Below are 25,466 nucleotides of genomic sequence, written 5' to 3'. Positions count from 1 at the left end.
TCCGCGCCTGCGCGACCCCGCGCCTGCGCGACGGCGGCCGGGAGGCGGAAGTGGAGGGTGTTGTGGTTCCGAGGGCCTCGCGGATCCTCTGCTGCTGCTGCTGCTGCTTCTGTGGCTGCTGCCGAGGCGGCGGCGGCGCTGAGGCGCTGAGGCGGTGGCGGAGCTGCCGGCCCCGGGCCTCTCGGCCTCTCGGCTCGCTTCCCAGCCTCCCCTGAGCCCGCCGGGGCCCGCGCCGGCCAGCGCCTGCCCTATGAGTGTGTCACTGGTGGTCATCCGACTCGAGCTCGCGGAACACTCGGCCGTCCCCGCCGGCTTCGGCTTCAGCGCGGCCGGTGAGTCCCGTGGCCGCGGCGCCTTCCCTCACAGGGACCGGGGCTGGCGCTCGGACTCCGGCCGTCGGTCCTTCCGGGGCCTTCCCGGGTGTCGTCGTCTCCGGGAGTCCCGTCCCCCGTCCCTCGCAGGGGCCTTCTGCGTTAAGATCCTGCTGCGCAGTCCGGGGGTGTATTTTTGCCTCATTCCATCCCCACTCCTGCTCTGGGTCCCGTGACACCGAAGGTTTAAGTCGTTCCTGGTTGCGAGGCTGTGCCCCGTAGCAATAGTAATAATAATAATAATAACTCCATGGAGGATGCCTCTTGGCCACCCCCGGCCCCGAGCTCAGCCGGTTGTGTGATTATTTTCCCGAATCTCCTTCGGCAACAGCTGTGTAAAATGGACGTAGCGCGTGTTGACATGGTCGAGCGGTGAAATTGTGGTTCCGTCTCACCCCCAGCCAGGCACCCACCCAGGCACCCACCTCCTCGGTGGGGACTGCTGCGGGAACTCCCACAGGTCCTTGAATAGGTTGTCACTGTCATCTGTCCCGGCAGGCTGAAACCTTCTGTCCTTCCTAAAATGAAGAGCACGAACTCTGGCGCTGCAGATTAAACCAGTGCTAGGAATACAGAGCTGGGCAGGCAGACCTGGTGCCCTCCCTAGCAGCTTGTGCTTGGGGTACTCCGGGTACATCTTCAAGCTCCTTTTTCCCTTCACGTGTGGTTACTTAGAAATCACAGATTTCCCTGGCGTGAGGGTAACTCAGGATGTTTACTTCTGGAATTTTGCTTTTTATTGGCTTGATTCCTTCATTTTGGGCCCCACACAGAGGTGTTTATCAGGTTTGCGTCCATGACATAGGAGACACTAAAGTGTTAGTCACTGGTGAGGCTTCTCTCAGGCTCCTCGGCCTGCAGTTCTGCTTTCAAGTGCCTGTGTTCGCTTGGAACAGCTGTGCGTTTCTGGATTTAGCATGCTAGCCACTAATTGTTTGCTGGGCATATGGGAGTCCCAGAGGTGAGCTGGAAACTGCAGAGGAGCGGCGGGGGGGAGGGGGACGGCAGAGAGAGGAGAGATCTGTGGATGGCTGAGTTGGGGATGGAGAGGGGCTTGTTTTATTTTCAGGTATTCTTCATTCCTGTGTTCTTTAGCTGCGGAAATGTCTGATGAGATCAAACAGAAGACGCTGGCTTCCGCCGCAGCATGTTTGGAAGGGAAGTCCCCCGGGGAGAAGGCTGCAGTCATCCACCAGCACCTTGGTCGGCGGGAGATGACAGACATCATCATTGAGACCATGAAGTCAAGCCCAGGTACGCCTTCAGAGACCCTGCACTGGCCTTGCATTGGGGCCCCTTGCCCCATGCACATCACACCTGTAGCAAGCAGGCTTTTATCTCTCACTGCCTGTGTATTTTCCATGAGGTCACAAAGCCCCATTTTCTGGTAAATGGCTCGTAACAAAGTGGGTTGACAACTGTATTCAGTGGGGGAGAGCTACTTGCTGCCCAAGTGTCTGGCAGATGATGCCTCCAGCCAGAGAAGCCTGTTGTGGGTCAGCCTGCTTCGCCAGCTCCTCCCGGCCAGGGGAGTGCATGGATGCCCTGCGGCTGCAGCGTGGAGGTGGTCACCATGGGGGGCGCTTGGCTTTCAGGTTCCTATAGCACAAGGTGTTGGCCCACTTGGAGTGGGTGGTGCCAGACACCTGCCTGTCTTACGATAGAGCTGAATAGATGAGCCAGTGTTAGGTTTCCGAGTGTTAACAGAGGTTTCTATAGGCCAGAGTGGGCTTTAAAATGGAAGTACCCTTAACAGTGGCAGTTCTGTGAATACAGATCTTTTGTTGTTGTTGTTGTTGTTAATGATTTATTGATGTTTCTGGAAGGCAATGAGATGGAGAAAGGGAGAGACAGAGATCTTCCATCTGCTGGTTTGTTTCCCATGTAGTGACAACTTTGACTGGACCAGGGTCAAGGCCGGAAGCCGTAACTACGTCTCCCTTGTTGGTGGCTGGCACTCAAGCACTTGGCCGGTTTCTGCTGCATTCCCAGGCATATTAGCAGGAAGTCTGGATTGAGACCACAGCAGCCAGGGTTCAGACTGTCACTCTGATACAGAATGCCAAGTGTCACAAGCCACAGCTTAACAGGCTCTGTGAAAATGCCAACCTCCCCCCTCCTCCTCGGATCTAGTTGTTAACATAGCACCTTGTGATTTCTGTTTATCCTTCGTGAAGTCTGAATGCAGTTGGAATCCTTCGGCATTTTTCCTGTTCGTTTATAATATGCTCATTTTTGATTTGTGAAAGATGAACCAAAAGATGCGGTGGAAGAAACAGCGTCTTGGGAGGCATCGCCCACTGCCCCAAGAAGCCGAGGTCCGAGCACGGATGGCAGCAGTACCGCTCCGGACTCCCCATCCAAACAGCTGCCAGGCCAGATCTCTTTCTTCAGCGGCAATCCTTCCGTCGAAATAGTTCATGGTATTATGCATCTGTACAAAACGAAGTAAGAAAACCTTTTCTCATTGTTGGGGTAGAAAAGAGTCCTGCATAGGAAGACAGCGGATGTTTTAAACTTTGGAATGCTGAGTGGGGTTTGCATTAAAGAATGCTTAGATGTTTTACATTTGATTGATCTTGTGGATTATGGAGGAAGGTTGAAGCTTTTTCTTTAAAAAAAAAAAGGTACGTGTAGGTCCCTGGGTATGTATTACCTTGCAAGTGGGTGGGGTTGGCAAATGGATTTTTTTTTTCTTTTTTTCATTTTTTCACTTTTGTAATTCATGATGTTTACATACTTGATCAGGGATAATGAGACCAGAAGGATGATTTTAAAAAAGAACATAGAAAGTGACCTACAGCATCACCATCCGCTCTTCCTCCCGCCAAATTTTTACTAACCAGGCTGCTTAAGAAGTCACTTAATTGATGATCATTTTATTATTTTTTGCCCTTTTCTGTGATCCATAAAAAGCTTGCTCAGAGAAGTGCTAGGCTAGATAATCCGCACACTCCCTGATTGTTGGTGGTGGTTGTCTGATGGACTGGCCTTGCAAATGAGGACTGTCCCTGCAAGAAAGTTTCCCTTCTGGGAAAACAGTGACTGCTCAGCTAGCCGTTTTCGATCACAGCGCTTCAAAAGCAGATGGCTTTGTGAGTGCATTTTCTTTTCCCCCAGTCTGACTGTTCTAGCCCGGCAGCACCTAGTGAAATAATCACCACCACGTCCTTGTGGCTTACAATTCTCCCTGAACGCCTGAGCTCTGCAGCGCTCATCTCTTCTACGTCCTTTGAGAGGTCAGAGCTAGAGTCATGCTTTCAAAGTTACCCAGTAACAGACTGTGACTTATAAGTGAATGAGGACTAAGAATTGGCCTACTGCAGATTTATAAACATAACAGGCCTTTAGCTGAAGACTAGAAATCCCAGAGGTGGGGTCAGCTGGGGTGTGTGTGTGTCATTTAGAACATTTTAAAACTTCCTTTAAACTGCACTGCAGATACAATTAAGGAATTCTGTATTTACCCATCTAGTGTGTATTTTCAAATAAGATGGCAAGCTGTTTAGATTGACTTGTGAAACATAAGTTTTACCTTCTCTTTTCTTATAAGGTTATCTAATTAACGTTGTCTGAACTAACCATACCTCATCTATTTAAGCCAGTCTAATTGTTGTCTTATTAGTAAGATGACCTCCTTAAAAGAAGATGTAAGGCGCAGTGCCATGCTGTGTATCCTCACAGTCCCTGCCACAATGACCAGTCATGACCTTATGAAGTTTGTCGCCCCATTTAATGAAGTAATTGAACAAATGAAAATCATCAGAGACTCCACTCCGAATCAGTACATGGTGCTGATAAAGTTTAGTGCACAGGTAAACATTAAGATATTAAAAAAAATCTTTACCACAGAAATTGTTTTTTGGAAACTGTTTAATAGTGGTTGTGTACGATTTATGATGTTTTTGCTCTCATGGTTCTTGGTATCTTCAGGAGTATTATCATTCTAGATGTGTACCTAAATTTATTAGCAAAAATACAATTATAAATTCATACCTGATTGTAGAAAAAATTATAACTTACCTGGAAGGTGTATAGATAGAGATCTTCCATCTGCTGTTTCACTTCCCTAATGCCTGTCAAGCTGGAGCTGGACCTCGTCAAAAGCCAGGAGCCCAGAAGCCCATCTACTGTCCCATGTGGGTGGCAGGAACCCAAGTCCTTGGGCTGTCACCTATTGTTTCCCAAGGTATGCATTAGTGGGAAGCTGGAACCGGAACTTAAATCCAGATACTGCAGTATAGGATAGGATGTGGGTGAGCCAAAAAATAGATTGAGATCTTCTACCTGCTGGGTCATTCCCCAAATGACCACAGTGGCCCGGGCTATGCCAAGCCAAAGCTGGAAGCCTGGAGCTTCTTCTGCGATTCCCACATGGGTGCAAGGGGCCAAGGATTTGAGTTGTCTTCCACTGCTTTCCCAAGTGCATTGATAGAGGACTGGAACGAAAGTGAACCAGCTGAGTCTCCAACTGGGGCCCATCTAGTTATGTCAGCGTTGCAAGTGGTGGTTTTATGTGCTATGCCACAGTGCCAGCCCCCTCTACTGGCATCTTAGCTATTGTACCAAGTGCCTGTCTGATACTTGCAATTTATTTTATATGTCAAATCAGACATAAAAAAAAAAAATCTAATGTTTTGTTTGTCCAGTAGTAATGATTGCCATAAAGTAGTAGTTCCCACAGTTTGACACCATCTTAAAAAAAAAATTATTATTTTTTTTAATTGGAAAGTCAGATATACAGAGAGGAGGAGAGACAGAGGAAGATCTTCCATCTGCTGATTCACTCCGTAAGTGAGCGCAACAGCCAGCGCTTACACAGTCTGAAGCCAGGAACATCCTCCAGGTCTCCCACGCTGGTGCAGGAGCCAAGGCTTTGGGCCGTCCTTGCTGCTTTCCCAGGCCACAGGCAGGAAGCTGGAAGGCAAGCGGGCCACTGGGATTAGAACTGACACCCTCATGGGATCCCAGGCGGGCAAGGTGAGGGCTTTAGCTGCTCGGCTACCACGCCGGGGTTCCCTTCCCCCTTTTTTTAAGGCTTTTTTTGAGGCTTGCATGCTGGTGCAGCAAATTTAATTCCCCACCCTGTAGCGCTAGCATTCCATATAAGTGCTGGTCATGTCCCAGCTGCTACACCTCTGATCCAGCTCCGTGCCTGTTGCCTGAGAAACCAGTGGAGGGTGCCCCATGCCCTTGGAACCCTGCACCCATATGGGAGACCCAGAAGTTCTGGCTCTCAGCTTTGGATCAGCTCAGCTCTGGCTGTGATGGCCATTTGGGGAGTGAGAGAGATCTTTTCTCTATATATAAAAATTTGCCTTTCAAATAAAAACAAATGTTAAGAAAAAAGATTTTATTATTTTTTTGGAAGTTAGAATTTCAGAAAGAGAAGGAAAGCTAGAGAAGGTCTCCCATGTGCTGGTTCACTCCCCAAATGGTCACCACAGGGTCTCCCGCGTGGGCGCAGGGCCTGGGGGTGGGGGTGTCCTCCACTGCTTTCCTCAGCCATTGGCAGGGAGCTGGGTCAGCACTGACGCTGTCTCACTTTCATCTCTTTCCTCCATTTTCTTTTTGAAAAAAGGTGCCTTTTGGCACATTTTATAAAAATAATGATTTTATGTCTCTAGTTTTGATGACAAGAGGGCTTTTGTGGCATCCCTTTAAATATTGAAGATGCTTTTAGAGCTCTGACTGGAAGTGCTGACAGCAGAGAGCAGATGTGCTGGAAGAGCAGCAGTCTTTTCAGTTTGTAACAGTGCCTCTGTGTGATAGCAAGCAGGTCCATATTGTTTCACTTACTGCATTAACAGCACTTTGCATGTGCCTCTGTTCTAAAGAAATTAGACTTTCCATATTCACCTTTGGGAGAATGCATGTTCCTAGATGAATATAAAACTGAGGTGAGTGGGCCCAGTGCAGTAGCCTAGCAGCTAAAGCCCTCGCCTTGCATGTGCCAGGATCCCATATGATAGGGACCAGTTCTAAACCTGGCAACTCCACTTCCCATCCTGCTCCCTGCTTGTGGCCTGGGAAAGCAGTCGAGGACGGCCCAAAGCCTTGGGACCCTGCACCCGCGTGGGAGACCTGGAAGAGGTTCCTGGCTGCTAGCTTCAGACCGGCACAGCACCAGCCTTTTGCAGTCGCTTGAGGAGTGAATCAGCAGACAGATGATCTTCCTCTCTGTCTCTCCTCCTCCGTATATCTGACTTTCAAAACAAACAAACAAACAACAAATAAATCTTTAAAACAAAAAAGCACATGTTCTTGGGGACAAGAAAAGGACTCCTCAGTAGAATATGTTGGTTCCTACTGACTTGCATGCTTAGTTAGGGTGGCCTTAGAGATTCCTCTGGTGAGAAGGAAAAGTAGATTCTTCACCCTGTGAAGTTGATCCCTGTGTCGGTGAAAGAACCCTGATGATAATGGACTTGACTTTCCTGGGTTCATCCTCAGACAAGAATCAAAAGAAAGGACTAAGAAGAAACATAAGTTGGATTTCTTGTGTTTCTGGCCCAATATAATGCAATTTTTAAAAAGATTGATGTACTTATATTGGAAAGGTAGGTTTACAAAGAGGAGAGTCAGATGTTGCATCCTCTAGTTCACTCCCCAAGTGACCACAAAGGCCGGAGCTGAGCTGATCTGGAGCCAGGAGCCAGGAGCTGCTTCTGGTCTCTCATGTGGTTGTAGGGGTCAAAGCTGTGGACCGTCCTCAGCTGTTTTCCCAGGCCACAAGCAGGGAGCTGGATGGCAAGTGGAGCAGCCAGGATACAAACCTGTGCCCATATGTGATCTCAGCACTTCAAAGCATAGGATTAGCCAATTGAGCCATTGAACTGGGCCCTGTAGTGCAGATATGTAAGATAAATGTTTCTTGCATGTACTTTGCAGTTAGATTTAGGCTTTATTTTGTGTATTTGGATGATAGATTGAAGTAGTAAGCATGTCCATCCTGTTCCCCGCCTTTGTCCTGGCACACTGCCTGGCACATACAAGGTGCTCAGTGAATATCCCCACAGTGATAGCACCATGCTCAGAGTGGGATACCTCAACTATGCAGGGATATTTCTAATTTCAGAAACCACATTCCTCGAGTGTAGATCAGCAGCTCCCCAGGAATGGAATAGCTTGCCCGCTGGTGAGTGAACCAGCTCATATGCCTGGGCCCTTCCTCCCCAGCTGTCATAAGCTGGATGGCCTGAGGGCTGAGCCAGGCCTGCCCTCTCAGCAGTCCATTCTCTCAGGGACCTGACTCTGTCCCTGTAAGCTTACTCAGCAAGAAGCATCTTAAGAGAAAGTGACGGCTCTGGAAGAAGGAAGCCATTTTAAATCAGTCGTATGGGAGACTTACTATCCAGCAGCTGGCTTGAAAATAGTTTGAAGTTTGAACAAACTGCCCAATGCACAGATTGATTCCTGAAGGGAAGCCCCCACACACGTCCCTATCCCACCTCTCCCCGGTGAAACTGCATTCACAATTGGCCCTACTCGGCTGCTTGGCTCACCTGGGTCGTATTAAGAAAGCATAACCAATCAAGAATGCACAGTTAAATGACATCCCGGGAGTGGAATTCAAAGCCATTTGAGCAGCTTCTGGGGCTGTGAGGTGTCCAGTAGGGCTGGTTTTTGTCTGGTACTGGCTTACCTTCCTCGAGGCTGACAGAGCAGCATGTCCTTGGGCAGAAACCCCAACGAGCGGCTCTGCCACATTGGCAGTGCCAAACCACACAACTTGCTGTGGCTGAGCCACTGCGCACATAGGAAGGGAACCCAGGCAGGCCCGGGCGTCTCTGCTGCTGTGCTCGTCCATCTGGTGCCAGCGCAGGAGGTTTACTTCACCCACGTCCACACGCACGTGCATGTGCCTCTGCAGCTTTATTGAAAGGACGCTGTTTTTCCTTATTCCGTCTGTTTTCCACTTAAGGGAATGAGACTGTTAGTATTTCAAAAACAAAAACTAAAACCTTGAGAGAGAGTGCCCATCTGTTGGTCCACTCCTCAGATGTCATCTGTAACAGTCAGAGCCTAGCCAGGCCAATGCCAAGAACCACGCACTCAGTCCAGCTCTCCTGTGGGGGTGACAAGAGCCAGGCATTTGATCCAGCTCTCCCGTGGGGGTGATAAGAGCCAGGCATTCGGTCCAGCTCTCCCGTGGGGGTGACAAGAGCCCAGCTACTTGGAGGCATAGCTGCCTATCAGTAAGGAAGCTGGGGTTGGTAATGCAGCCAGGGCTTGGACTTAGGACGTCCCTGTTGAGCCACGTGCCTTCATCTGTTAGTGTTTTAGAGGAGGTTCGTCTTGGACCTCTTGACCTTGACCAAGAGCTTTTGCTTGTGGTGTTAGAAACTCCCTGTGGAATCTTTTATCACATGTTAGTGTATTTGGTTTATTGAAGAGAAGTTGGTTTTTTCCCCCATACCAGTTCCACTGATCTTATTTCTTTTTAGCATAAATGCCAATACTTGTTTCAAAAAGGATTCAGCTGTCAGTTATGATTTAGATTCAAGGTTTGCAAAAATGAGTGTTTATTTTCAGCTACTGTGAAAGTGATGACTAGGGGGAGAAAATTATCATGAGGGAAATGTTGATTATTGCTGATTGAATATTAAAATTGAGCTAGCTGTCAGCTTGCTGCCTGCAGTTCAAGCACATGCCCTCCCGAGGCCCAGGGAGTGTTGTCAGGATGCAGACTTGTGAGCCCCGGGGCTCGAGGAGCTAGCTGACCAGCCGGCTTCAGGACCTGTGGCCTCTCCTCAGCGTCAGTTCTGAAGTTGATGAGAATAATTGGAACCTTGCATCTGTAGTGTAACGCAGGTTTTTCTGGACCTCTGTCTTAACTGTTTTTCTTTTTGCTTTACCTAGACTGACGCGGATAGTTTTTATATGGCATGCAATGGCCGCCAGTTCAACTCCATAGAAGATGATGTTTGCCAGCTGGTCTACGTAGAGAGGGCGGAAGTGCTGAAATCTGAAGATGTAAGTGTGAACAGCCTCCTGTTCAGTTGAGATGAAACTGAATGTTTAGTGACCTTTGGAAATGTCCAGAATAGGCCAGTCCAGAAAGGCAGGAAAGAGGTTACTAGTTTGCAGGGGTGAAGAGAGAGAAGAATGGGGAGTGACAGTTAAGATTTCTTTTGGGGGTGATAGAAGTGTTCTACAATTAGATAGCTGTGATGTTTGCACAACCTTGTGAATACTGGTACACTTGAAAATGGAGAGTTTTATGCAAATTTCACATTTTTTTTTTTATTGCAAAATTAGGGGGGAAAAGATGTCTGCTTTGTTGAAATTAAGTGTTTAAAAAAGAAAGATTTATTCCAGCTCATTAGAACACTGCCTGGAGCCAGAAAAAAAGTGCTTTATTGTCAACACCAGCCCTTAACCTGCTTCCAAGTGTTTGACTCTTTTCTGATAGAGATTGTAATTGCTGGGCGCTCCCTTTGACATCTTTGGGAATTCATCTTACAATAAGTGCTTGAGTCATAAGGCTGCAAGTTTTTAAGGTTTCCTTTCTTTGAAAGTATATGTTAAGCTATTCTTTTCTTGAAATTGGTATGATGGAACTAAGTTCTGAGGTGCTCATTCTGTCACTGACTGAGAGACAATAAATCTGGATAAGTACTAGAGGTGGCTTCCCTGGTGCTACACAGTCCCTACATGAGGAATAACTTCTTGCGTGGTCTGCTTTTCATGCTGGCTCTGGGAGCTGACAGAGTCCGCGCTGTCACTCATGTGGTTCCTAGATGCGTGCTCCCTACCATCACGTGGGCGGCTGCTGCTTAAGCGAGATGTTGCCTCCTGACACTTAGACTCATGTGTCCCTAAGGTCGTGCTTCCCAGTACTTTTCAGTCTGCTCCTCTAGTAGAATTTAAGTTTTCTGAGGGCAGACACATTTTTTGAGGCCAGCGAAACTTGTTTTTGATTGCTGTTGTTCCACACATAGAACAGTGTCTGGAACACCTACCAGAAATTCAGTAAGTAGGTGTTTAATAAGTAAATCAAGTGTCTGATGCTCTTATCAATCAATGGCAAGTGTGAAGTTTTAATTTGGCATGGGTAGCAATCACTCAGCTCCATTGCTCTTCTATCTTTTAGTCCTTTGGGTTGTTTAGAGTCATTTACATGCTTCAGAGAGGTCCTGGAAAAGTGGAATCAAATAAAAAGTTTATTTGGTGCACCAAAGTTTTGAAATACCTGCATAGTGTTCTCCTACACACATTGGAGACCCTCAAGGCTTTGGCAGTGTCTGCCTTCCTTGGCTGTCAGCTGGGCACGGCAGGGGTCCTTGCCCGCTTTGTTCACCTCTGTGTTCCCAGTGCCTGAGCGAGTGCTGGGAATCTTACCTGTGTCTGTATAGAGCAGTGGTGTTGTGAAATCCTGGCATGAGTCAAAAAGCCTCAGGAAAGCAGTTGTGAGGCAACAGAAGACTGCTGGCAGGTGAAGAGCGAGGCTCCCATGAGTTATCTCCCCGCAGGGCGCCAGTCTCCCCGTGATGGACCTCACTGAGCTCCCCAAATGCACAGTGTGTCTGGAGCGTATGGACGAGTCTGTCAATGGCATCCTCACCACGCTGTGCAACCACAGCTTCCACAGCCAGTGTCTGCAGCGCTGGGACGACACCACGTGAGTGCCGGGGCTGTGCCCACCCTGTCACCACCCACCGCGGCCTCTCCTGGAATCCAGCATGGCTACCCTCCAGAAGGCCTCCAGTTGGTTTTTATTAGAAAGGCAGATTTTACAAAGAGGAAAGACAGAGAAAGATCTTCCATCTGCTGATTCACTCCCGAAGAGGCTACAACGATCAGAAATGAACTGATCCAAACCCAGGAACCAGGCGCTTGTTCCAGGTCTCCCATGCAGTGCAGGGTCCCAAGACTTTGGGCCACCCTCCACTGCTTTCCCAGGCTACAAACAGGCAGCTAGGTGGCAAGTGGAGCAGCCAGAACACAAACCAGTGCTCATATTGGATCCTGGTGCTTGCAGGAGGAGGGTTAGAAATGGAGCCCGTGACACCAGCCCCAGTTTTTACTTTCTAAACATGTCTTTACAGTAATTAAAAACAGTAATAATCCTCCCAATTTCTCTTTCCCCTCTCAAGTCACGTGGAACTCTGTAGGCTTAAAGCAAGTCATTTTTGGAATGCTGATTCTGAATCGTTATAGAATTTCCCAAAGGAACGTGAATCATCCTTAACTTCCGAGGGCCAGAGAGGCTGGGTGCAGGTGAAATCTCACCTGTACGTGGGTCTGCCGTTCACTGTGGCTGCACAGGCTATCACTTCAAGGGTTGTCTTGTTGGTTTTGTTTGCAGATTTATTTCTTTATTTTGAAAGACAGATAGATCTTCCTTCTGCTCATTTTCTCCCCAGATGGCTGCAGTGACTGGCACTGACAGGCTAAAGCCAGGTGCTTCATCCGCGTCTCCCAAATGGGTGACTTGGGCCCAAAACACATGGGTCATCCTCAGCTGCTTTTTCCAAGCCACTGACAGGGAGCTGCATCAGAAGTGGAGCAGCCAGGATATGAATTGGTGCCCATGTGGGATGCTAGGAATTTCCCAGTATGGGGAAATGACTGAGAATTGCATGATCACAATTTAAATGTGAAATCACAGCCATAACCAGTGTTAGACAAGAGCAGTGGGCAGATGCATCCAGTGACTCTGTGGGAATGCGCTTGCCAGGGGGAGGAGTGGCAGGAGGCAGTGTGGGGGAATAGGTATGCAGGGCAGGAGTCCAGAGGCTTAGAGGGTGAATGTCCACAGGATGCCCAGGGGCTAGAAGAAGAATGCCAGCTGTCAGCAGCAGGGCCCTGCCTGGCTTCCTCATTGCTCCGCCCCTCACCTGCAGTACAGGTCTGGGGGACCAAGAGAGAAGCCTTATAAATAAATCTTTACACATATTCACACTCCTGACAAGCACGCACTTTGTCTTTACTATAGTAGAATGAGTTAATGGATTTTTTATTATTTTTTATTCTTTCTGCTGGAAGTTCTCTTACCTGGACCCCAAGGTCGCATCCTCCTGGTCCCACCCACCACACGATGTTGGCGGCGGGTGTAACCCGTGCCTGCCTTGTTTCCATGTGTTTCCCTTTCAGTGTTCTCACTAGGAAGGGAAAAACCTCTTGAGCCCAGGCAGGCCCAGGCCCAGGCCCAGGTCACTGCATGTTTGTGAAGGCTGGAGCCAGGGCCCCAAGCGTGGAGTCCGACCCAGCCAGGGACCTGTAGAAGTTCTCTTACCCAGACCCCAAGGTTCCACCCTTCTGGTCCCACCCACCACCCGATCTTGGCAGCAGGTGGTGAAACTTGAGTACTTAATAGAGCACTGGTATCTTCAACATGATAGTCATCAAATGAGATGGTTTGTGTATTTCAGAAAGCATATTAATATTCCCCATTATTTTAATTCAGTAAGATGTACTGTAGATTTGAGAGTTGCTGTTAGGAGCTGCCTGCAGAGGACAGGGTTCGTTCTGAGGCATTTACATTTTTGGGAAATGGGGAGAATGTAGATGTCTGGAATAGCGTCAGAGGGGCAGACGTGGAGCAGATGAACTTGTCTGCATTGATACTGTGAATAGTTAGCTTTGTGACCATCTGAGCTGAGATGAAGCAGAGGGAATCCCCAGGTGCTGGTGCAGTTTGACAGTAGGGAGCGGCCCTCTCCCTCCCACCTTCCTGCAGATACAGGAAAAAATAAAGACAAGAAAGAACTGAAACATTTGTCCCACCCACCTTTCTCCATACCTCAACCCTCCCCAAAAGAACAGAGGCCCACATGAGCTCGCACCCTTCTCAGCTGTGTAAAGAATACTGAAAAAAAAAAAAAACGTAAAGCCACAAATGAGTGGGAAAGGGTATTTGGCAGATCAGTGTTTTTCCCTTTTCCTTTATCAAGATTTTTTTATGTTTTCCTTCTCTCTGAGACTGCAGTTTGTGTTTTAAATGCTGCCCTTGCTTATGTAACCTAAACAGCACAGTGATGGTTTTTATGCATTGTCTTTTGGTTTCCTGGCTAGGTGTCCCGTGTGCCGGTACTGTCAGACGCCAGAGCCAGTAGAAGAAAATAAGTGTTTTGAGTGTGGTGTTCAGGAAGTAAGTCATGGTGGTAGAAGAGAAAAATGAACACAGCTTTCCTTGGCTGGGATTTGCTTCTGCTTAGTGTGGTTTATATTCTCCTAAGAATTCTCTTTGAAACTGATTTTTTTTTTTGCATTTTGATATAGGAGATATATGAATATAAAATCGTGTAACTCCTAAGTAGAATTGTTCAAGCCTTTGTTCTCTTTTTAAAGAGCTTGGACTTTTATTGATAACTGAATCTTTTCCTTGCTATTAACATAGTGCTCTCAAGAAATTGGAGCAAGGAGATTGACTGAGCCAGAGAATGGATGTTGATGGCCGGCTTTGAGGTTCACACTGCTTGAAACCTCTTGTGGTGCGAGCTTGCTGGTCTGCCTCTGTGGCAGCCCTCCTCACCCCACATGAGCCAGGTCCATAGTTTTACTTACCCAATGAAGATCTTCCCTTCCTCTTGATAGAACCTTTGGATTTGTTTAATCTGTGGCCACATAGGATGTGGACGGTATGTCAGCCGACACGCCTACAAGCACTTTGAGGAAACACAGCACACGTACGCCATGCAGCTCACCAACCACCGAGTCTGGGACTACGCTGGAGGTGAACACCATACCCATTTTCTAATTTGGATTCATTCTGTATGGCAGCTTTTCTGTGGAGCCTTGCCTTTGTCCATCACAGCCTGAAATGTCACCTAACTGGTGGCTGCCACAAACGTGAATTCCCTTGGACCCCTGAGACTACTAGGGTTTGTTGCCTAGGGATGGCCCTAGTCTGACTTTATAAAAGGTAACGCTTCCAGTTTTGCTCAGTTAAACTCTTTTTTTTTTTTTAAAGATTTATTTATTTATTTATTTATTTTATTACCAAGTCAGACATACAGAGAGGAGGAAAGACAGAGAGGAAGATCTTCCATCCGATGATTCACTCTCCAAGTGAGCGCAACAACTGGTGCTGTGCTGATCCAGTGCCAGGAGCCAGGAACTTCCTCCAGGTCTCCCATGCAGGTGCAGGGTCCCAAAGCTTTGGGCCATCCTCAACTGCTTTCCCAGGCCACAAGCAGGGAGCTGGATGGGAAGTGCTGCCGGGATTAAAACAGGCGCCCATATGGGATCCCGGCTCGTTCAAGGCGAGGACTTTAGCCACTAGGCCACGACGCTGGGCCCTCAGTTACACTCTTTAAAATTCAAATGGTTTGGGCCGGCAGCTCCACTTCCCATCCAGCTCCCTGCTTGTGGCCTGGGAAAGCAGTTGAGGATGGCCCAAAGCTTTGGGACCCTGCACCTGCGTGGGAGACCTGGAAGAGGTTCCTGGTTCCCCGCATTGCGGCTCACTTGGGGAGTGAATCATCGGACAGAAGATCTTCCTCTCTGTCTCTCCTCCTCTCTGTATTATCTGACTTTGTAATAAAAATAAATCTTTAAAAAAAAAATTCAAATGGTTTAATCCACTTTTAAAGAAATACTGTAAGAAATTTAATTTAGATCTAGGGGAGAAAAAAAAACCCAACTTTGTCAGAGGTGGAAGCGCATGAACCTTTCTCATCCTGAAGAAGCATGTTTTGACCGCCTCCCTGTTCTCTTCAGATAATTATGTCCATCGGCTGGTTGCAAGTAAGACAGACGGAAAAATAGTCCAGTATGAATGTGAGGGTGACAGCTGCCAAGAAGAGAAACTAGATGCCTTACAGTTGGAGGTAAGACGCCGGCGGTTATCCCTGCGAACCTGTCCCTGCCGCTTCTCACTGCGCTCACTGCAAGGGTTATCTGGGCTTTTAATGCGCTATTAACTCTGCATCTGAACCTTTATTTATCCTCAGCCAAGATCTGTCATTACTGTGAAGTTATTATTTAACTGTTTTTATTCTGTTTTCCTTTGAAAGTCTAAGCTGCGCTGTTGTTTGCCGTTTTCAGTGTGATATTTCTAACTCAGTGTGATATATCACACTGGGGATCATTAACACAATTAAGCTTGTCTCCTGTAGCTGCAATAAAATGCAAAGTGAAGAGTGTTCCCGTTGGCCTCACAGGAGCAGTTGGAAACTGGACAGATCTGACCGGGGATGGGACAGCCCGTTAGGGATTTTTCTGTGTCTCAGGAGCATTCTTATGTATATGGGGCTGATGTCCTATGAATTAGATGCTTATGTATTTAATTGTGTACTCAAACTATGTGTTTTTATAGAATGGATGCTTGTATACTTAAAGCCATTTGAGGACATTCATGTACTTGCAGAGGCATCAGAATTATCCCAGTCTGGCTTTTCTTGGTAGTGGTACAGCCGTCCGTGCGAATGTGAATGAGGGGAAAGTGTGACACCAGTCCTGAGCTGAATGCTTTAATCTGGGAAGTAATGGACAGTAGACAGTATGCTCATCTGCAGGGCTTCAGTCAAAAGGCCCGAAGTAAGGCTGATGTTACTACCAAGGTAACAATCAAGTAGGATGTGTATGTGAAAAGATACAACTCTTCAATAAGTTTTTAGAATAAGTAGCTTGTAAGTGTCCACAGGCATTTGTTCAGTCAAGATGCCTTTATTGAGGGCTCCTGTCTTTCACTGCTGCTGGTGCCAGAGTATGAAGTGAAGTCCCTGTGCTGGGGCCCAGCCCTTCCCCCTCTGCATGTTCACCTCACCTGTGGTGCGTCAGAGCAGAGATGTGGCCGTGCTACCTGCTGGCCCTCACTGCCCTGTCCACATTGCTCCGTGTAGTAGCCCACAGCCTTGCACTGGTGCTGGCGCTCTGTCCTCTACACGCCAGCCTCTAAAGAGATTCTGAGCTCTGTCGAGGTCTGGTGGAGTTCTCTGGAATCAGAACCTTGGTCTTTGTTTACTCTTGTCTGTCAAGAACCCTTGCAAGGTCTGACCTTCAGAAGGTCTGCAGCTCCTACTGTCATTGACCACTTTGCTTTTCTTTATAGTTACACAGCCCTGTTCATCCATGAGGTCAGGCAGCAAACTTGAACACCCAGCACGTGCCAGACCAGATGCTAAAGACAAAGAGATAAAGGCATAGTGCTTGCCTTCTGGGAGTTCCCCGTGGAACTGGGAGATCTGGGTGACAGGTGTAAAAACTGGTGATTAAGTGCTCATGTCAGAAGTGCTGTCAGTGACAGTCATGTGGCTGAAAGCTATGAAGGGCAGGGAGATGAATGAGTAGGTTTGAGTTATGCATGGATTTTAAACCTCTGTAGTTTTTTGTTTTGTTTTGTTTTAGGGGAAAAAAGATTGTATTTGAAAGAGTTACAGAGAGAAGTAGAGACAGAAAGAGATCTTCCATCCTCTGGTTCATTCTCCCAGTGGCTCCAATGGCCAGAGGTGGGCTAGTCTGAAGAGATAGACACAGAGCCAGCAGGTTCCTCTGGGTCTCCCCCATGAGTGCAGGGACTCTTAAGGACTTGAGCTATCCTCTGCTGCCTTCTGAGGCCATTAGCAAGGAGCTCAATTGAAAGTGGAACAGCCAGGACTCAAACCAGTGCCCATGTGGGGTGCCAGTGCTACAGGTAGAGGCTTAATGTGCTATGCCATGGTGCTAGCCCCTGCAGTTCTTAACGGAGCTCAGCCAGAATCAGTTCTTATACATGTACATTTCTCCAACTAGATCAAAGCCCCTGGAGGACAGATGTACAGTTACCATTTCTGTGTCCCCAGCCCAGTGTTTGTTGACCAGGTTGGAACCAGAGGGCCATGTATTCTCCTCATGACTGCTTTTATTTTCCAGATCATGGACGCCGAATTTTAAATTGGTTGCAGAAAGTTGACAACTGTCACTTATGTTTTGATATTTTCTGTGTTTCTAGTATTCATATCTACTCACAAGTCAGCTGGAATCTCAACGAATCTACTGGGAAAACAAGATAGTTCGGATAGAGAAGGACACAGCAGAGGAAGTAAGTGTCTGGTTTGGTGACTGCAGAAATGCCACTTGGCCGCGCAGTCAGATGGTGGAGGCAAAGTACGGGGAAGCAGGAGCCTTCGACTCTTGGCAATCTGATAACTACTAAGAACTGTTTTGCCTCTGAAAGGTTTAAACCTTGGATTTAAGACTGAGCGTTTGCAGAGTGTGGGGGGGGGGGTTCTGGGAGATTCTGTTTGTTTGTGTCCTTCAGTCAGCTTCTCTAAGGCCTCCCTCATAAAATTCCATTTGAAAAAAAAACAGAAGTATGTGCATGGGAGTTTGTAATTTGAGCCAGCCAATTGGTTGTCATCTTGGGAACAGCTGCTGAGGGGAGCAATGCATGGACTTGTGAGGCAGCGGGACGATGCTGAGCCTAGTGAATGAAAGGCAGTGAACTTGGTGAGGTCCTGGGCCTCACTGCTTGCCCTGGTGTTTCACTGGCCAGAGGCAGACGTTTTCAGGTTTTAACAAAACAGTCCTTTAACCAGGATGCCACTCACTGCTGTAACATGGAAAAGAGGAGTATGGCGTCAGTGGACACTGGGATGGAGGGGCCTGAAATCTGCTGGCAGCTCTTCCTTTTCTGCAGACTGTTAAGCAACCCTGGGGGTTCCAAAGAAGGAGGTGTGAACACCAGGGAGTCTTTAGAGTAGTTTTCTAGACTGAAACACTCTGTAACTTGGTAATTCCCTTAATATTAGATAAGCACTTTTAACATTTGCATGTGATTGCTTTGGTGACTTTGTGAGTCCCTGCCAAGCCCTGAGCCTGCCCAGGGGGCCTACAGAGCTGGGCTGGGGCACCCTGGGCGGTGGTCAGGACTGAGCAGCAACTGGGTCGACAGCGCCTCAGCTTATGCCACGTCATTGGGACCCAGTTTCCAAGTAGACCATTTAATTTATTTCTTTTAAGATTGATTTATTTATTTATTGGAAAGGCAGATATACAGAGAGGAGAGACGGAAAGACCTTCTGTCCGTTGGTTCACTCCCCAAGTAGCCACAACAGCTGGAGCTGAGCCAATTCAAAGCCAGGAGCCAGGAGCTTCTTCTAGGTCTCCCACATTGGTGCAGGGTCCGAAGGCTTTGGGCCGTCCTCGACTGCTTTCCAAAGCTACAAGCAGGGAGCTGGATGGGAAGTGCAGCCGCTGGGATTAGAATTGGTGCCCTTATGGGATCCCAGGCTCGCAACGCAAGCCATCATGCCAGGCCCAAAATCAAGGTTTTTAAAAAATTCATGCTTAACTTCAGTGTTTTTAGATATATTTTTTAAAGAGTCACAAAGAGTAAAAGAGGGGGAAAGAGAAGGAAAAAGGAAGGAGGTATCTTCCATCTGCCAGTTCTCTCCCCAAGCAACCACAATAGTCAGGGCTGGGCCAGGCTGAAGCCAGGAGCCTGGAAGTCCATCCAGGTCCCCTGGTGGATGCAGGGCCCAAGCATTTGGACCATCTGCTGCTGATTTTCCCAGGCCCTTAGCAGGAAGCTGAATCCAAGCACAGCAGGCCGACCGTGAGCTGCTCATGAGATGCTGGTGTTTAGGTGCAGCTTTACCTGCTATACCACAGTGCAGGGCCTCTGAGTTTAACATGATTCTTAGGACCTGGCATGATAGCCTAGTGGCTAAATCCTCACCTTGCAAGTGCCAGGATCTCATATGGATGCCGATTCATGTTCTGGCTGCTTCACTTCCAATCCCGCTCCCTGACTGTCGCCTGGGAAAGCAGCAGAGGATGGCTCAAAGCCTTTGAGACTCTCCACCCACATGGGAGACCAGGAAAAGGCTCCTGACTCCTGGCTTTCGGATTGGTTGGTCTGGCCATTGCAGCCACTTGGGAAGTGAACCAGCAGACGGAGGATCTGTCTTTCCTTCTCACCATAAATCTGATCTGCCTCTCCAATTAAAAAAATACTTAATGAAAAGTTATTAATGAGATTCTCATGAGAACCTTCCAAAAGTCAAGGTGCTTTCCCAGAGGCTGGAAGTCACCTGACTAGTTCTGAATGGAGATTGGTTTAGGCACTCCCAGGGAAAGGCCGCCTGTGTCCACACTTGGCAGAGGTGGGACAGTGGTCATACATCCTGGCAAGGTGCCCTGTCAGCCCCTCAGCAGCCTCATGGGTGGTTCTTCTACGAGCTACACCAGCACAAACACCCATGGTGCTTCGTTCAGACCCCTGAGCTCGGCCTGTGCTCCTATAACACCCTGGAAGATTCTTTAGGCTCAGTTGCATTTCTTCAGGCCAAAGACCAGGGAAATGAAACATTGGAACTCGAGTTTACTTTGAGGTAGGGCTGTGACGGAGGCCAGGGCAGCTCTAAGTGGAAAGCTTCAACTGCTTGAAAAGATGCCTTGTTTTCTAGGACCCAATGTTTATAAGTTAGTGGATGATGCAGTCCTTTGTCCTGCCACTGTCCTCCTGTGACCAGCCCTGTATCCGTTAGCATCCCCTGCCATGGAGTGTGCACAGGGAGAAGCAGCAACTGACCCTGGGCGTCCCTGGAAGCAATTTTTCTTGTCATGCTTCATAAAAAGCTTGGAAAAGTGTTCTGATAATTGTTGGGGAGAGGGGGACTTGTGACTGGATCCCCAGAGACCACCCAGCTTTACTTTGTCAAATGGCTGTGATCTCTGTCCTTCCAGATTAACAACATGAAGACAAAATTCAAAGAAACAATTGAGAAATGTGACACCCTGGAGCAGAGACTCAATGATCTCCTGAAAGAAAAGCAGTCTATGGAAAGAAAGTAGGTACAGTGGGTGTGTTCCTTAAAATGACCATTTTATGGTGAGAGACGGTAAGCAGGTAATTCCCTCATTCCTTTGGAAACACCTTCTCTTTCCAGTGTGTCACCAGGTATTCCTGTGTCCTTACATAAGGAGCAAACTCGCTGTGACTCCTTGTTTGTTAAGCAGTGCATCGTTCCGTGCCCAGGTGTGGGATGCGCTGCCCTCTTGTGGTGTCTGTGCCAGGGCTGTGTGCAGGTATCTTCCAGATTGACCTGTAGAAAGAGCTGGAAGCTTCTCAAAGCCATGGGGCGGAGGGCTCACAGTAAGGAAACAGACTCTGTCTCAGCTGGAGCTGTGGGAGGCTGTGTGTGTCAGTGGACAGGAATTAAAGGTCGGTGATCGTGACTATGGAGCAAAACCCTCACAGAGCGCGGCGAGGACATTCCCTGCTACTGTTACTGTTGTTCTTCTTCTTTTTTTAAAGATTATTTGTTTCTATTGGAAAGATTCACAGAAATCCTCCATTCACTGGTTCACACCCCAAATGGCTGATCCAAAACCAGGAACTTCTTCCAGGTCTCCCACTCAGGTGCAGGATCCCAAGGCTTTGGGCCGTCCTCTACTGCTTTCCCAGGCCACAAGTAGGGATCTGGATGGGAAGTGGAGCAGCCGGGACATAATCTGGCACCCCAGGGGATCCTGGCAGATGCGAGGCAAAGATTTAGCCACTAGACTATCATGCCGGGCTCAATAATGCATTTTTACTTTCATAAAAATGGATAAAAGTTCTGTACTACAAATAGCTGTATCTCACAATAAAAGCATAAATTTAAAGATAGCAATTGGTCCTTAAGTAAAAAAGTTTTGAAGTGTTTTATTTGGGAATAAACTTAGAATTATACAAAGACTATAAAGATAGAATGCAGGGGCTGGTGTTTGGCATGCAATCAGGACACCTGCATTCCATACTTGAGTGCCTGGTTTTAGGCTTCGCTCCTCTGCTTCTGATCCAGCTTCCTGCTGACATGTATCCTGGGTCTCCCACGTGGGTGGCAGGCTCTTAAACACTTGGACCAGCTGCTGGTTTCCCAGGCTTATTAGCAAGGATCCGGATCAGAAGCAAAGCAGCTGGGGCTCCCACAGATGCTTCAGTGTGGGACTCTGGTGTCCTAGGCAGCAGCTTTACTCACTGTGACACAGTGCCAGCCTCAGAGGAACAATTGAGTGATGCCAGTGAATATTCTTCCAGATCTTTAGCTCTGCCCACAGGTTTCACAGAATCTTTTTTTTCTGCAAAAGCTTATTAGTAGTTTTACCTGTTTGGTAAAAAATCTGGGAGATTTGTTTTCATGCTGTACATTTAGGCTCATGTTGATCTTTGTGTCAGTAACATGGTACGCCAACACATGAATGCCTCACACTGGTTTTCAGTTTATTTGAAAAGCAGTGAGACAGATAGCTTTTCCATCTGCTGGCTCACTCTCCAGATGCCCACAACAGCCAGGGTTGGACCAGGAAAAGCTAGGAACCTGGGACTCAATCTAACTGTTCTATGTGGGGCAGGATTCCAGACACTTGAGCTACCACCATTTGCTGCCTCCAAGGGTACTCATTAGCAGGAAGCTGGAGTTGGAACTTGAGCCAGGATTCAGACCCAAATACTCTTAGTATGGGATTTAGATGCTCCCAGCAGCGACCTACACTATGCCAGATGCCCACTCAGTTTTATCCAGTTCCCTTTTAATAGCCATTTAAGTCATCCTAGGTCTTGCACCACCATAGCGTCTTTTTCCATGTGTCTTTTTGGATAATCCTGAGCATCTTTATTCTGAAGGACAAATTCCTAGAAGGGCAATAACTGTATAATTGTGTAGCCATTGCTGTGCTCCCGTGCCAGTGTGCAGGAGGGCCTCTTCCCCTGTCAGAGCTCCTTGGCATGCTGGCACATGAAGGTGTTATCTTAATTGGTCATTCTTAGGAGTAGGATTGGGCAGCAAGTATGGGGCCCTGCCACATCTTAAGGACCCTTCAGTTAGAATAAGCACTTTCTTTTTCCTTCTCCAGCAAATGCAGTGAGGTCAGAGCACTTGACTCTCCAAGAATGTCACTTGTCCTCATAATTTCCTTAGGCCAGCTATTGCTCAGGCACCTGTTTATGCCACTGACTGCAGAGAAGTGCAGATTCTGTCCTGAGTCACAGAATCGCTTCTGCTCCTGGGAAGCCTCCAGTGCTTTCAACAAGAAGTGTCTTGCAGGAGTGCCTGGGTTACCTGGGACAAAGTGCTTGTTCTGTGCAGCTGACTTCAGTGGCAGCTGAGCTCGGCTTAGGAGGGCCGGGTCAGAGGCTGAGCCAGAGCCACGGCTCCTCTGTGCTGTCCCAGAGCAGTGAGAGGACTGTGTCAGCAAATCAAAATGTGCTTTGTCTTCCTTTGTTTTGCAAAAGGTGCACTCAGCTAAACACAAAAGTGGCCAAGCTCACCACTGAGCTCAAAGAGGAGCAGGAAATGAACAAGTGCTTGCGAGCCAACCAAGTCCTCCTGCAGAACAAGCTCCAGGAGGAGGAGAGGGTGCTGAAGGAGACCTGCGACCAGAAGGACCTGCAGATAGCAGAGATCCAGGAGCAGCTGCGCGATGTCATGTTCTACCTGGAGGCGCAGCAGAAGATCAGCCACCTGCCGGCCGAGACCCGCCAGGAGATCCAGGAGGGACAGATCAACATTGCAATGGCCACGGCCTCCAGCCCCTCATCTTCCGGGGGCAGTGGCAGGCTGCCCTCCAGGAAGGGCCGCGGCAAGAGGGGCAAGTGACCTTCAGAGACAGACTCCCCTAGACTGTTCTCCCTGGCACTGCGAGGCGTGCTGGGACCTCCAGCTCCGTGTGAGGGTGGGCCCTTGCAAGTGTAAGTGAGCATCACGCCCCAGTCGTTGGGCTCATTTATTGACTCGCGCATGTGGTGACAAATGGAGAGTGCCGACTGGGGACCCGATGGCAATAGGCAGTGTTTTAAAAGATGGCTCACTAACCTCAGAAATTCTAATGACCATTTTGCCTTCCTGCTTGGTAGATGTCCCAGCTCTGCTGTTCATTTTTCTGTGGTATTTATTGAGTTGGTATTCTTGATATACTGTTCTGGGGTAGGTCTAAGATAGTAAGGAAGTGTTTTTTTGTTTTGTTTTGTTTTGTTTTTTGCTGTTTTATTTCCTGTAACCTCACAGGTACTATTACCTAACTGTAAAACACCCTTACCTCCCTGAGGTCACAGCACACAACAGCTGCTTTGAAGGGCAGCCCCTTTTGGCTCCTGAGAAGTTAGGCAAATTCCCTGGCTTACATCTCCTTCCCTCACTCTGAAGAGTTGAAGAATTGTTTGAACGTTGGGTAAAAACAGCCAGGGTTGTGAAGCAGGCACTGGCTGTGACCAGCAATACCTCTTCATGCTTGAGGAGACTCAGTGTTGGAAAAAATGGTGGCAGCCCCACAGTGTGTGTTTTTGGTGACTCCACACGTGATTACAAACTTCAAGTAAGGAAAGAGGCTTAATGGCTGCTCCAGCACTCCCGGGTCAGAGTGGATCGCTAGCCTCCAGCCCGAAGCAGCAGGGGGATTGGTCATCTCCACAGGATTGTCGTGTGAGGCCTCTGACCAGCTAACTCTGTTTGGCTGGGATCAGTATTTTCTGCATGTTGAGGGCGATCCAGCTGCATGCAAGTCCAGGTTGTAGCTAGAGGGAGCTTGGGCAGATTTCAGTCAGGCTTTCCCGACAGAGCTGAAGGCTGGATCTGCATCTTTAAATGGGGATGCTCCACAGAGCCCCCTTCGCTGCTGTCACACGCTGCTCCTGTGGGCCACCAAAGATGATGTCTTTTCTCTGGAGCCAGCAGTTTGTAACATGTGAAGATCGAGCAGAATCAGTTAGCTTCTGAGGAGGGAGCAGGAGAGGTTACCAGGACAAACCATTTCATTAGCCAAAGGTTTCAGATTACACATCTCAGAAGTGTTTTTAGCTGGTTTACAGGCCGCCTTTTTGATCCTTCCGTATGTCTCCCATGTTGCAAGTTCCTAATGACTATTTCTGAGGGATGTGCTGCAGCATCCCCCCCACCCCAAATCTGGCTTGTAATTCGCAAAATGAATGTACTCAGATGTTCTTACTATTTCCGTAGGGCAAACCAACTCCTCAACTCCTCCTTGAACTTGAATTCTACAGCTATCTTTGAGCAAGAGTGGGAATGTAAAGCAGACCCTAATTCTCTTTCCTATAGAGATTCTATTTTATTTAAAGTCTATTTTTACACTAGTTAGGATCCTGCTGTTTTGGCCAAGTGCTTTTCTTGCATGTGTGACCTTGCAGAAGCCCAAGGGCATCACAGCACACCCTTGGAGGAGAAGCAGAGCCATTTGCAAAGCTTGCTCGCTGCTCACTTTGCTGCAGTCCACCACCAGTTGGGAGATGGAGCCTTCTGGCATAGGTGGGATAGAAGCTCCCAGAGGCTCTGCCCAGGGCGATGAGCAGATTGGCCAAGGTGTCCACATTATATGAAAGTTTCACGATGTTCCAGGAAAAAAAAAAATCTTAAAATATGTAAAGAATTTTTTTACAGGGCCAAAGAGTTGTGCTTAAATTTGATAGAATAACATAAGATAGAGGCTTCAAGAAATGAGCCAGTTAATATACCCACGCTACCTTGAAGAATGACCTTGCATTAAACTACCAAACTTTGAAACCATTTTTCCCTGTGTAAAGTTTGTGTCTCTGACTTTTGCTTTGGAGCCTGTATATACATGTCCATGCCATGGAGTTCAACCCTTCAGCAGAGCAGGGACCAGCTGGATGATGCATCTTCCTCTGAACTGTCAGGCCGGTGCCCAGCAGACAGAAACTAGGGGAAGTCAAATGAATTCAGCTGTCCCCCGGTGCTCCTGTGGCCAGCGTTTGGGGGACTGAAGTCAGGCACCCCAAGTCTTGCAATATTCAACCATCAGTTTTTTACACCTGAAATATTCTGGGCCCTACAGCCAGTTGAGTAGTTTCGTTTTCATAAATTGTCAGCAAATGGTGAAACATTAAAATGTTGTTATGGTTGGAAAAGGATGTGGCTCCCAAGCCAGCACAGACCACGATGCTGGCATTGTTGGGCAATGGGTTAAGCCACGCCTGCAAAACCATCAGCATCCCAAGTCTGCCCTGGCTGTAGTCCCAGCTGCCCTGCTTCTACAGGAAAAGCAACAAAAGATGGCCTGGGTGCATGGACCCCTACACCCATGTGGGGAACGTGGACGCACATGGAGATCCTGGTTCTGGTTCGGGCCTGGCCCAGTCCCACTGTTGCAGCTGTTGGGGACTGAAGTAACAAATGGAAGATTTCTGTCTCCCTTTCTCAACCTCTTTCA

At 48.1% G+C, this 25,466-nt stretch overlaps 1 protein-coding gene across 3 annotated transcripts; it reads left to right on the top strand.

Annotated features, from left to right (window-relative positions):
• The first annotated feature begins 99 nt into the window (after nucleotides 1–99).
• On the top strand, nucleotides 100–24,804 carry BRAP (BRCA1 associated protein). Of its 3 annotated transcripts, XM_004595296.4 has the most exons (12): nucleotides 100–332; nucleotides 1,467–1,625; nucleotides 2,621–2,819; nucleotides 3,997–4,186; nucleotides 9,234–9,347; nucleotides 10,847–10,995; nucleotides 13,392–13,467; nucleotides 13,914–14,052; nucleotides 15,039–15,148; nucleotides 17,251–17,340; nucleotides 19,989–20,092; nucleotides 22,519–24,804. In XM_004595296.4, the coding sequence occupies exons 1-12, from the start codon at nucleotides 251–253 to the stop codon at nucleotides 22,880–22,882; spliced, it is 1,776 nt and encodes a 591-aa protein (XP_004595353.2). In that variant the 5' UTR covers nucleotides 100–250; the 3' UTR covers nucleotides 22,883–24,804. The 3 variants fall into 3 exon arrangements, with proteins under 3 accessions (XP_004595353.2, XP_058512591.1, XP_058512590.1); XM_058656608.1 differs by lacking the exons at nucleotides 100–332; nucleotides 1,467–1,625 and adding an exon at nucleotides 1,778–1,935 and having other exon boundaries at nucleotides 3,977–4,186; XM_058656607.1 differs by lacking the exons at nucleotides 100–332; nucleotides 1,467–1,625 and adding an exon at nucleotides 1,779–1,935.
• The last annotated feature ends 662 nt before the right edge of the window (nucleotides 24,805–25,466 follow it).

Source organism: Ochotona princeps, chromosome 29 (assembly GCF_030435755.1).
Source record: "Ochotona princeps isolate mOchPri1 chromosome 29, mOchPri1.hap1, whole genome shotgun sequence".
Taxonomy (NCBI): Eukaryota; Metazoa; Chordata; class Mammalia; order Lagomorpha; family Ochotonidae; genus Ochotona; species Ochotona princeps.
The sequence above is the reverse complement of the archived record's forward strand: the minus strand, read 5'-3'. Positions and strand labels throughout refer to the sequence as shown.